Below are 13,626 nucleotides of genomic sequence, written 5' to 3'. Positions count from 1 at the left end.
GGTCGGATGAAGATGTCTGCAAGGCAATACTGCTGTATCCACATAGCATGAGATTAGTCACTGCACCTGTTTACTCTCAACAACCACCACGTAGAACAAAATTAACAGGGCTCGTAGGCACATGTAACTGCTTGAATTCAGAGATGGCTGACAAATTCCTATACTCATTGAATGTACTGTATTACTGTTTTTAAAGATAGGATGAGCTAATCTAGTCACCTTTTATTGTTGGTCCTTGTTTAATTTGTCTAAGGTATTTTTTGTATACAAAGGTTTACATTTTTATGTATATTTTTCTTGTGTACAAATTATGTAATATGTGTACAAACACTGTATGTAATATCTGTATATAGTGTGAGAAATTTGAGCTTTTGTTTTTGGATGTATAAATAAAACTTGCTGTGAGGTATTTACTGGCATTGATGTGGTTTTTTTCCCCTTGCAAGCTTGTTTCAAGATGAACAATTAACTATGGAGCCACAACATTTGGTCCATTCTAAAAATAATTGTTAATTAATAATGAAAGTATAGGTTAGATGCATCCCTACAACACAGAACCTCAACTAAGTCAACACGTGAGAGAGGTCTAAGTGTGCTCCAATAAAAAAAAAAGTCTGAACGTCTACATTCATAAACAACTCCATCTACTGATGATGATTATGTGACATGATCAAATGCAAATACTAAATGGACCTCGAGTGCTATTTAATCACAGGATGCTCAGTGTTGCCTACATTCTGAATTGCAGCTCTACCATCTTCAGCTGCTTTGGTGTGATGTTTTACTGTTCACCTCTGTTACCCAGTGGCCACTTATCCAAAGCATTAATTAAATCTTATTAAAATACCGACCCTAAAAATAGGGTTGTGTCTTAATGTGTATCTTTGGGAGGGTTGTGAAAATCTAAAATGTGAAATCTAAAAGCCCGACTATGTTTTAACACCCACAGTCTGGCGCAGGTGTTTAATGTGGAATATGATAAAATTACATGTTAGAAGCAAAACTTTGGCTTTAAAATAAATTATATTTTTTAAGACAGGTGCAATTTTATTTAGGTCTGGAAGAAGAGAAGCCTAAAAACAAAAGACGAATAATATTCAGATTTGACGAGACTAGTTTTTTTTTGAGCCACTTGAAAAACATAAAGCAATCCGTTGCTAAGAAAGTGTCTGTGTTACCACTATCCTGACAAAGTTAAGCCAAAGAGTTGCATCCAGCTTGTGCAAAATGTAACTCCAAAACGGGGGTAAAGGCTTTATTCACCGATAGGTTTATTGCACTCGACTGGTCGACAGTAATACAGCAAGTTCTGAAACCAGCACCAATGTTCAAGGTATTTTCTGAAGGCAAAGCAGGCACCATACGACTGTTCTGAATTTTCTTTTATTTTCGCCTTAATCATTTAACAACTTCTAAAAAAAAAATAAAATAAAATAAAAATAATTCAAGAGCACTGTCCTGAATTAGCAAACATGTATACTGGACTATAAACTGTCAGCAACGTCACACAAAATGAAATGTACATTTTAAGTGATTGCTTTCCAGTGTGAAACCTTTAACACATCACAGAACCAAACCTTACTCCCTCTGTTAGATAATACTGCTCTTTTGGGTTATAAAAATAGTTTAATAGAATATAAGCCTATTTGTGTTAAGAAATGACTCCTGGCGACCACACTGCTTAATCACCGTGCCACACACAAGACAAGATGTGTGTGTGTGGTATGGTTATTGCAACATAATATTGTAGCCTTGTTGAGTACCATAAAAAAAAAAAAAAAAAACAAATCCACAAAGTCCAACACATAAAGAGTCTTTTTTGAGCAGGTAAAAGGTGCAAGTTGTACTGGATCTGTCTCAGTTTGGGGTAAAGAGCATACACGGCACATGTCACATGAGAAGTTTAATAACGAGCTGAATTAAACACAAAGGAAAACTTATGTTAAAAGTCCTGAAATTATGAGTCTGGTATGGTTTCTTAATTTGGTTAGCGTTACTCAGTTTGACTTTTACGCTTCAACTACCTTTAATAACCAGAAAGGACAGGGTGGAGGCACAGTTCTGTTTAAATGACACAATTTAACAGAACTGTTTGATATTTTGGAGAATGTAAAAACTCTTATTTGAGTTTTGTTTGTTTTTGAGTGACACCGCTCCTATGTGGTAAGTATGAACTAACCTAATGTAAACGCTACATTCAACAGTCAGTCAGCTTAGCTTAACACTGGAAACATAAAGCCTGTAGCCTGGCTTTGTTCAGAGATGCCAAAATCCACCTGCCAGCAAGGAAATTCAGGATAGGTTGTGTGTCACTGTACATCTACCTCAATGTACATACATTTACCTAACAGTACTGTACTGAAGAACACATCTGAGATACTTTGAGTCTGTTCATGCCACTTTATAATTCACCTCTACTACATTTCAAAAGAATATATGAAACTTCTACGACACTATATTTTATAGTTTTAATCAGAGTACCAAAAATATCAGCCTATGAAATATTTTCTTAAAATAGTGGTCTTTATAAGTAGCACTAGATCTATAGTCAGGTAAACTTAATTAACAGATACATCCATAATGAATATGAATTATTAGTTGAAACAACATAAAATAACTGAGACTAACTCAACTGAGTGCAGCATTAAAAATTATGCTGTTGCTTCAATGTTTCAGCAGTTATGCAGCAAACAAACTCCAGAAAAAGTGCACGTTGTTGCCTAAAATATTGCACTAAGATAATAATGTACAATATTAATTTACTAAAACTCTCAAAAGGGAAAAATTGTAACAAAGAAATGTTCTAGTAATTTAAAATAATGTCCAAAGTTACCCACTGACTTTGAGTGGAACAAAAACAGCACAGCTTGTTAAATACATGTAGAGGAGTAAAAATAAAGTAGTATAAAACTGAAATACTTCAATAAAGTATATGACGCTCAAAACTGTACAGTACTTGAGTAAATGTACTTAACACCTGTTTATTTGCTACAGGCTATAGAGGTTTAAGCCAAAGCTTAAGCTAATTTCCTCTGCCTTTTAAAACGTTAATTTTCCTGCTGGTTAGTGGTTTTATGCCTGTTAAACATTTCTACATGAAAGTAGAAAGATTCTTTCTTGAGAATACACAGTTGTATTGAATTGTAATAGTATACACAGGGGTACCTAATAAAGTGGCCACTGAATGCATCATTTATTTGGATTTCCTTAAATGTCAAACAGTTCTGTTAACTTGCACTGTGTCATGTGCACCATGTTTTGCCCCGTGGCAAGTACATCTCACCCCAAAAGATAAATCTGTTGCGTGAAAACTAAAATCTCTCTTTTGAGAATAAAGAGTCCATTTGTTCATGCACACATTATTCTGGCAAGAAATAAAAGAAACATGTTTAATATTTTCTCCTTTATCTTTTAAAAGATTGCTGCATGTGCATTTTTAACACCAGAGGGAAAAAGAAGAAATCACAACAATAACCTCTTTAAAGCTGATACTATTCATCCCATCCATCACAAATAGTCTAAGGCTGATTCAACTCACTTCAGGACTCAACATTCCTCCCGTCCTGTAGAAGTATGCTACAACGCATACTGCTCAGGCCAACCAATAGGCTTTATACTGTTTCTACTATCATGCACATTCCTTTTAAACCAGAGTTGGTGCAGCAGCAGTGACATTGGCGCCTGAACACCTCCTGGCCTCATGTTAACATGTACATGTGTTTGCAGTGTCTTATACTGTGTGAGAAGCCTATATGGATTTACTGTACAACTAAAAAACTTCCCACAAGTCCAAAATGTAAAGTTACAGCCAGGCAAATCTTGCACTGCATGACCAACTCCAGAGTCCAAGAGGTGAGACTTAAGGTGGACTTTTATTTTATTTTTTTAAGATGGTGCATACTTGCAAAACACTGTAAGTCTCATGCTACTGTTTTATGGCTACTTTGTTATAGTAGAAGGCATTTATACTTGAAGTGCAATTAAAGCTGTAGGTACGCTGAGGAGATAGATAGTACCAGTGCAGCTCCTAGGAAGACTAACAGAGGCTGCTGCTTTTTAAACTAGATCATGGCAATGCCCTGTTAATGGAATGAATGGATGAAACTTCAGTTTAACTGATCAATCACACAAAACAAAACAAAACAGGGGTGAAGCAAAGACCAACAACAGTTTGAGGCCTTGTGGAATCATGGCTAGAAAGAGCATCCAGTGTTTAAACTGGTGGGCGCTTGGATGATCCAGCCTTGTTTTTTTTTTTTTTTTTTTGTTTTTTTACATTCTGCAATGTTATTACAGCCACAGCACAATATGTGAAACCAAAGGGTTTAAGAGAATTAAGAAATATATGATAAATCAATAGTAAAACACAACTGAGGGCAGCCATCTTCATTCACTGGATGAGTATTTAAAAAGTTTTACATCTCCAAAAATCAAAGACTGATATACAATAGAACAAGTACAAAGTCAAGGCAATCTCATTTATGGCCATTTTAGTCTCTCAAAATATCTACCTTACGACTATTATCTACATGTTGCATTTGGCCATTTGTACACAGTGGTTCCATTACAAACGCTCCATTATTTTTTCATGTATCTGTAGAAATGAGCCTATTTACAAGTCTGTACAACCACCCTACAGAGCTCTTTCTATCTCCCAGAGGACCCAATACACTTAAAGCAGGATACCTGAGTTTTTAATATAATGCTTTAACACACAGTCACTCTTCAGGATATCGCTCAACAGCCACACACACTTGCACACAATTAATTAAGCAAGGAACTTTTTCCAAGAAAGGACTCATAGGAGCAGTGTAAACCTCAAAATCAGCAAGACCAAAAAAACCTCAAGCCTCCTTGGAAAAAAAGATAGCTAACACCTCCCTTCAAATCAAAAAGCTGTGAAGGAGGTATTGACAAAGAACATCTTACAGCAGGTGGCAGCTGACTGGCTGGCCACCGACTGTCCTGAACAGGACCCTCTAGTGGTGTGCTAGCGTACAGACAGACATTAAATAGGCCAGGATTTGCTTCAGGCAAATGAGTGATGGAGACCTTCCTGGGAGACTTCATCCTGAGTGTGGAGGTCAGTGGAAAAGATCTGACTGCTGCCACCAGGGTGGAAAATTAAAGTAGAGCTAGATGTAGCTCCTTTCACTAATTGGCAGCGGCCTGTGGCACAGAAAACCTGACAAAGAGGAAAAAAATGTTAATATTTGCCCAGTAAACAGGCCTCAGGCTAAAACAAAACACCGTTAGTCACACTGGTGACTGTAATGCTCATTACACATGAAATTTAATATACACATTTCTATTTCTGAGCATGCCATCAGTGGGGGAAAAATTATGTTTGCACTGAGAGTGGCACCACAGCAAAGTCCCTGATTGTTAGCAAATAAGGATTTACAACTAGTTTCAGTACCTATTTAATCATCAGTTTGTCAGGCTCAAGTCTATATGATCAAACCTGGGCTCCACAGAACTTACATGCCTGCTACTTAAAGCCAGCAAGTTAGACCTGCTGATGCCTTTCGAATGAGTATGAGATGTATTTAGCAATGTCAGCAAGCTAACATGTTAAAGACGGTGAACATGCTGAACATCAGCATGTTATTATTGTGAGCATTTAGCCTCACAAAGTTGTTGTCACAGCTGAGTGTTGTTTTATGCATTTTAGAGGATTTCTGCCAACACTTGGAAGTAAATAGAAAAGAGACATGGATTAAGGAGAGAGAGGATGACATGTAAGAAGGTAATGTGGCCTTATATTATATCCTCATAAGGCCACTGGCACTGTTGTGTTTACCGTCACGAGTTGTGATCAGTGCAATCCAGCAATAATTCTGGATTTCTTTTGAAGAAAGAATAATCAACATAGTAGGAAATAACAATATAAACTCCAATTACCTCTGAAGTCTCTGCACTAGTTCAGCCACCAGGGAGTCACATATGCCTGGGTGTGTTTCTTCTGCTAGGAAAATGGCCTTCCGCAAGTCCTCTGCAACCTCTGGCTTGCCATTACTTGTCTCACTCTTTTCTTGTAACTGCAACAACAGCAGCATTAAGCTAGCATTACAATGTAATGATTCACCTAAAAACTGATGAGGAGTCCCTGACTAACATAAGACACATTCTATCTGATGAGCAAAGAGCAGCAGTGTTTGTTTTAATATTTGTTAACTCAATGTAATTACCTCAGAAAACAATGGAGAAAAAATTGATGATATGCTTTGTGACAAAGGCCTCTTTGGACTTTCCTGAACCTGGAAAAAAGGAAGGAAATCTAAGAATCCTTTCTGAAAATATAAGACTTGGCCTTCCACTTTGCAGTGGTATAAGGTCTCACTTGTTTCCTCTCGAGCTCAGCAGGCTGTGCTGCTCCATTCTGAAACTTTTTCAACTCCTTCTCCCTAATGGTATTGAAAATCCAGTCATCATCGCCCGCATCATTCCCTCCAGATGCCTGGCCGTCGGGCTCGCTACAGTGAAACAGGATTTTAGGAGCATCAGTATGCTGAGAGGTGCTAGGTTTTGCTTCAGGGTGCAAATATGCTAGATGATGGTAGTGCAGACAACTTACTCATCAGATTCATCAGAGCTGGATTCATCCCGAGACTGCTCTGACTTCCACTTCTTGTATCTGTCAATGAGCTCTGTCAGGTAAGATGTCTTTTTGGCATGCCGTACGATATACTTATGCTTTAACAGCTCTTTGGCAGTTGGTCTCTAAAAAACAGAAGCAGTGGTTGTTACATATCTTTATGCTAATTGTACTTTGTTACTAAAAATGGTACGACCAAAGTCCTTTACACTTACAAAACTAGGCTCTTTATTTAGACAAGCTTCGACAAATTCTTTAAGTGGTTTACTGTAGTTCCCTTCCAGTGTTGGTGGATTGTTCTTTGGGATGAAGAATAAAACCTTCATAGGATGAAGCTCAGAATGTGGTGGCTCCCCTTTAGCCAGTTCTATCGCTGTTATTCCTAATGACCAGATGTCTGCCTATAAAACAAACAAAACAAAACAATTTTATCATAGCAACAATATATACATGGGGGCTGACACAATGCTATATAACATTACAGTTAGACTGGCTGATTTAAGCCATGTGGGTGTATTTTAAGAAATGTTGCAAACTAAAGACGGACACAGTGGTTGTGTTGACAAGCCACACTGACCAGTGTGGTTATTTCCAAGAACATGTGCTTCGTCATTCTTACAAAAGAGGTTTAAAACTCAACAACAAGGACAGTCAACAGACCAATTAAAAAAAAGAAAACAACCATACAGCTCATTTGAGAGCTACTTTGCACAAAACAAGTTTTCTTAGGAAAACCACCTTAACCATCATTGTGTGTGTTGATTCTCATTATAATGATAAACAGAGCTGGTTTATGCCTTCATGTGGATTTAATAAGGTGTACATAGCATTAAATAAAAGTTGAAATTCTCAACTTCATCTCATATCCATCGTTTGATCTTAAACCCATGTATTCAGTGTACAGCAAAAACATACAAATTAGCTTTCTTGTCCCAATACTTTTGGAGGGGACTGTATGTTTTTTTTGTGTGTCTCTAGAGTAAATGTATGAATGGCTGCTATAGATATAGGATGCATAGCATGCTTATGATGATATAACTCTGACCTTTGAATCATAGGCAGATTGTTTTATGACTTCAGGTGCCATCCAGAAAGGTGTCCCAACAAACGTATTCCTCTTTATCTGCGTGTCTGTCAACTGTCCTGCCACCCCGAAGTCTGCCAGCTTCACATCACCTTGTTCTGACAGCAACACGTTGGCGGCTGAAGGAATAGGGATTATGAGATGCTTCACTCTTCAGATACATACAGCACTTACATCAACAGTTAGCATATAAAGATGTAAACTATCAACTTCTAGCAGCAACCTCGATCCTGAAATCTAATATTTCCGTTGGGGACAAAAAAAGGTTTGGATTTGATACAGACAATGCATCAAGAAGGTTTACTATGGACCAAATAATTACTTTCTTTGTCACAAAATGTACAAAATGACAAACAGAAGCAATGAGAGCATATTGCTAGAATTACACCATTTACAAACTTGTTAAAACAAAGTGGTGGCATTTAAGGTCTTACCTTTAATATCTCTGTGGATTTTCTTTTCTGAGTGCAGATACTCAAGTCCCTTCAGGATCTCTCTGAGGATTGTGGCAATCTGTGTTTCATCCAGTGCACCTGGTTCCAACTAGAGGAGAGGATAAATAAGGCTACGTTCACAGTGTTAAAGGCCTTAATGCCCAATTATGATTTTTTAGTTGGATTTAATAGTTTTATGTTGATGCTTCACATTCAAGTTTGTAAGTCACACATATCTAGCTCTAGAGTAAAAAAGTGCTGCAGCCTACGCATGTTCAAATGTAAAAGAAATATGAATCACATGTTTATGAGCAACTGAAATGTCATTTGTGTCACAGTAACATCGTGCAATTTCCCCAAAATCTTTCCAGTTACATATGTTCCAGAAGCTTCCCCTAAAATGTCCAATAAATGTGAAAGTTCCTCATCTCTTTACTCACCTCTGTCTCTGTTATTGTTATATTTACTGGCCTGTAAGATGCCCACAAGACTTCAGACATAACTTATTACCTAAACTTTTCAATGTATTTTCACAAAACTGCTGTAATGGCCTGGTATCTAATAGTTGGTGGCAGGATTGTCATTCAAACTGGTTTTATTAGCACAAACTTACCAAATCAAGGGCTGATCCTCCACCCAAATATTCCATAATAATCCATAATTTCGTACCCTGAAAAAAAAAAAAAAAGAGCATTTACTCAAGACTGTGTTCAAAGGTGCAATAGTGACACAAAAAAGTAGTAACAAAGCAACACTACTTCACTAGTGTGTACAATTTGACTAATTTTAAAGTATATTTCCAGCTTTAATGACTTATCAATTCTCATTTATTTCAGCAGGCTGGGAGAGGGCTCAAGGCAGCACTAGCTAACATACTGCATTCACAGTAGAGATAAAAGTCTCTCTGCTGACATGATGGAAGGATGATACCACAGCTTTGTTTGAACCATTTGTACTAAAGGTTAGCTTTCCATAAAAAGACAGCAATTAAGTATAATATAATGTACATCAAGTAACACAATTAAGTGATTACATTATAAATGGTCCAAATGGCATTAGTTAATCAAGTGGTGGACTACTGTATTGTGCATTTGTTAGACAATAATAACTGACATAATTCTCTCTTCGCCCCTCGCTCCCTGTAAAAAAAAACATCATTGTCCTCTCCCTAGTTTCAACCTATAGACTGACTATTTCATTTCAGTTTTTATAAGTTCTATTTAAAGCAATCCAGCAGCAGTGGTTTGTTTAGTAAATGAAACTGCAACTTACATGATCAATGGTGGTCGGCACCGCCACCTGACCAAAAATTTCCTACTTACTATGCTAACATAAAACACATAAATAACACATAAAAGCTTTGGCCTAATTCTCTCTGAGCCAGCAGCATATCTAGAACTAATGGATCACCACCACTTCTACCCTTAGTGCTGCAAAGTGCTGTAGTAAATGCTGTAATGAGCACTCAAAGCACTATGGCAGTAAGTGAAAAAAAACCTAATATAGTTACAAAACACATTTTTCAAGTAGGAACATATTGTACAACATGCATGTATATGCCTTTATGTTTAAGCTGAAGGTTGGCACATAGACTCTCACATACTAAAATAAATGTAAATGTAAAAATACTTACATACTATTAAAAGTCCATGATGTATACATACTACAGTAACTTTAGACCCTTTCTGGTAGCTCTGGAGCAATTTGTGCCATATTAGACAGGCAATACTGGTTCCATTGTCCACATGTATTATTTATTGACCTACATTGCACACACTTGCAGTAACACACTACTGACATATGCATTATGAGGCTAACAACTTCACAAAATGACACTTTTCCTAAGCTTAACACTTACCTTGAGATAAGATCCAAAATACTTGGTGATAAAGGGACTGTCACACTGGCTGAGAACTGTGATTTCCTGTTGAATATCTTCTATTTCATCCTCCGCTTCCTCCAGATCAATAATTTTAATGGCCACAACTTTCTGAGTCTGTTTGTCGATACCTTTAAAAACTTCACCAAAAGAGCCTTTTCCTATTCTGTCCAGCTTGGTAAAAAGCTCCTCTGGATCCGCTCTGAAATTCTGAATGACACAGAAAAAGACAGAATGAGTTACAACAAGGTGCATTAGAAAAGGCTGAAGCACAGAAATCTTATGCAGCAGAAAACTAAATCCTGCTACACAAACACAATTGTAGATATGCAATAAAACCAGGCTTAACATAAAATGTTTGAACTTCATCTAATCTCAAATGAGAAAGAAATGAGGCTCAAACTAGAGATAGAATCACTGGTCAATTAATCAATTGACAAAAACTAATCTGAGAATATTTTGATTATCAATCAATATTTTCTATGATTTCCAAGCAAAAAAAGATTCTGCGATCTCTGCTTGTCAAATACGAGGACATGTTGCTTTTCTTTGTCATGAACAGAGTATAAGAGTAACCTGAATATCTATATATGCGATGTCTTCAATATAAAATGTAGACATCACTCTAGTCCTAAGTAACAGTAAATGTCACATTTCACAGTTTTTAACATAACATAACATGACAATCATAGTTATTTATCACTCACTCATGATACATCATGTAAAATAAAAGTTTGTAGTAGTTTAACAGAGCATCAACCACCTAGATAAATGCTGATTAATAATAATATAAATTATTATTGCCTTGACAGGTTGTGACAATCCTAAATCTTCATATTGGCTTGTAAAATCCCTACTGTGCGCTGTCCAGCTCACTTGCTTAAGCTATATGTTAGTTGTGCATTACCACATGAAGTAGCTCAAGACTTCCTCACATGCAAGAATTTGCATTTGTTGACAAACAAAAAGCTAATTTGTATGTTAGCCGTTTCTCAAACTACTTTGAGATGGTCTGGACAACATAAGACAGACATAACTGTGGTTTAATGACCTCCACCACAAAGGCTAAACAGAAGCTGAAGGACTACACCCTGATTTATTGACTGAACTAAATGGCCTATTTCCCCATAGACCAGGGAGGGAGTAATGGTCTTCAGGTTGGCCAGTTCAATTTCCCTACATACACAGCAATCATTAGACTAAACTGCCTGAGTATTGTTTCCAGAGCCATAATTTCCATTATAGATAGTACAAAAAATAAGCCAATGCTGAAAAACAGTACATTTTTTATTAAAGTGTGATTATTTTTAAATGAAAATTATAAAGAGAAAGTACATTTTTGCTGTAACTTTAATTAGAAAAAACTCAGGCAATTAAGCCCAATCCTCAATTTAGGCAGGTAACCCAGCCCTAAGAGGATGATCTGTTAGTGCGCACAGCATATTGCTTTGGAGTCCCATAAAGAACACTTTCCTGTAAAAGTGCTAATGCATGGCAATCAAACCTGTATGGAAGGGGAGATGAGCAGCTGCACACTGAACTGGCAAAGGGGGTTGCTGAATTTGATAACAAAAACAAAGAGGGAGAGCTGTGCAGACTAAAGCAGAGGAGAAACACCACAACCAAAACACTATGATGACAGTGGTGTGATCAGTCATCCAGGTGAAAATTATAACGTCGAGGTTGACCTCTGTAAAGACAATAGGAAAACTAAAAAGGGCAGCGTGACCACAGAACATGATGGGAATGTACTTGTCATAGCCACAGTCAGCAGGTTTACTGCAACAACTAAAGCTGCTTAAACCTTGCCTGTATCTGATGCTCTCCCATCTGCACCACACTACTAGTGTCATCCACTCACCACACCCTCAGGGTTGGAGGCTCACTGCCAGTCCTCCAACTGCAAGCACTCTTCTACATAGTACCCTGTGAGCTCAGACATGCTGTTGTCAGTCTGAACCTGTATTTTAATGTGCAATCTGCAATTGACTCCTTCATAATTGTAGAAAAAAACTGTATTATGTGCAAACAAATAACTAGTCAAACATCTCTCGGTAAAAAGAACTATGCAATATGTGGCATATCATAATGAAAGTACATTACAGTTTTAATTATTTTCTTGTGATAGTAAACTAAAAACCAATAGGTCCATCAATAATGAAAATCATTAGTTGCAGCCCAGAAGGACATTACCTTGAGCTTCACTGATTTCTCACCTCGGATGCACTAAACTGATTGTTCCACATGATAATTGCCAGATTAAGCAAAGATGGAAATAAGCCTTAGCTGCAGCCTAATAATCTGCGATAAGAGAAGGAGATGAGGCACCTATTTATTATTTATAAATTATTGTGATAAATGTTATTTTTGTCTGGCAAATGACAAACATTTGGTGAGAATATGCATCTTTTGATTAAGTATGGATGAGCCTTTGGAGTGTGATCATACCAAAACAACAAACTGGTAATGACAGTGACTGGCAACAACCTTTGATCCAGAATAGTCTGATGAGCTTTTATTTCTAAGCTTACGAACAAACAGGGTGACAACCTCGATACTGATAATAACACATATATTATTAGAAACCAACGGTGTTACACACATGCTGTTCTTGTGGTTAAGGTTAAAGTTTACCTCAGAAGCAGCCAGCTGAACTTCTGAGGTAAAGCCGAAGTTAGAGGCAACATGAATTATGGGGTAAAGAGACTGAACCTGCTTCTTAAAGTTACCAAGTAGTGAAAACATGAAATGTATTTACCTGAATCCCCGGCAGCCCAGTCTGAATAGGAGAGTGAGCCATGGCGTCAGATCAGCAAGGATGACGCCTTTTCCTCGTCTTTTTAGGCTTTCCTTATCAAGTGAGTAACGTTAGTTTCCTCACAGGCCGCTCTTCTGGTCGACCTGGTCCGTCTTGCAAGATGGTTAATGTGTTCAAAAGGCTTAATTAAAAAAAAAAAATCAGCCTGACTTGTCGGCTTGTACTTCGAGCTGCCTGCTCTTCAGTCGCCTTCCGCAGTTAGCTATCGTTAGCTAGGCTACACACTTTAGCGGCTAGTTAGCAAACAGCTCGCAGAATAATTAGCAGTTATAACTCCCGGTGGGCTTTCTCAGATAGTGGTCGGTTGTTTCCCGATAATAAGCTGCGTCCGATTTGAAATGGTCACACAGGATACATAAATACACACTGTTGTTTAGTTTGTATCGTTTGTTTGTTGTTCTCTTATCTACCACTTTTCTCTGTCGCCCGGCGCCATCTTGGTTAATGTCATTTTTATTTTCCGGTGCACGAATCAGAGGAGACAGCTCTCGTGTCGTCATTCGTAAACCTTAAGACGTCACAGCAGGAAGGACGCTCGCACAGGTCCACACGTGTGTGGTCTGATCGCAGACTGTTTATAAAGATCTCTATCTGATGTCTGAGTAGCTCATTTAGGATCCGATATCAAGCCTTAATTATTAGGTAAGTAACTAAATAGGCTGCATTTACTGGGCTATAAGTGCTGTACTGTACCTTTGAGCTACTTTTACTTTTTTCTATAAGACAACTATTCCAATTATGAGTTATGTGAACTGAAATGTTACCCAGGCCAGGTAGCTGTGTACTGGTTGATCTCACTGTAGAGGAAAGTGT

The 13,626-nt window shown here is 37.5% G+C and overlaps 1 protein-coding gene across 1 annotated transcript; it reads right to left on the bottom strand.

Moving 5' to 3' along the window:
* Positions 1-4,262: 4,262 nt before the first annotated feature.
* On the bottom strand, positions 4,263-13,262 carry stk24a (serine/threonine kinase 24a (STE20 homolog, yeast)). The gene is made up of 11 exons (XM_026376558.1): positions 12,754-13,262; positions 9,975-10,205; positions 8,730-8,786; positions 8,117-8,225; positions 7,644-7,801; positions 6,814-6,999; positions 6,578-6,723; positions 6,344-6,476; positions 6,192-6,260; positions 5,905-6,041; positions 4,263-5,185 (listed from the first exon to the last, which is right to left on the bottom strand). Exons 1-11 carry the CDS (start codon positions 12,793-12,795, stop codon positions 5,155-5,157), a joined length of 1,299 nt encoding a protein of 432 aa, XP_026232343.1. The 5' UTR covers positions 12,796-13,262; the 3' UTR covers positions 4,263-5,154.
* Between the last annotated feature and the right edge of the window lie 364 nt (positions 13,263-13,626).

The sequence above is a fragment of the Anabas testudineus genome, chromosome 21, assembly GCF_900324465.2.
Source record: "Anabas testudineus chromosome 21, fAnaTes1.2, whole genome shotgun sequence".
Classification (NCBI taxonomy): Eukaryota; Metazoa; Chordata; class Actinopteri; order Anabantiformes; family Anabantidae; genus Anabas; species Anabas testudineus.
Note: the sequence above shows the minus strand (reverse complement) of the source record. Positions and strands in the feature narration are given on the sequence as shown.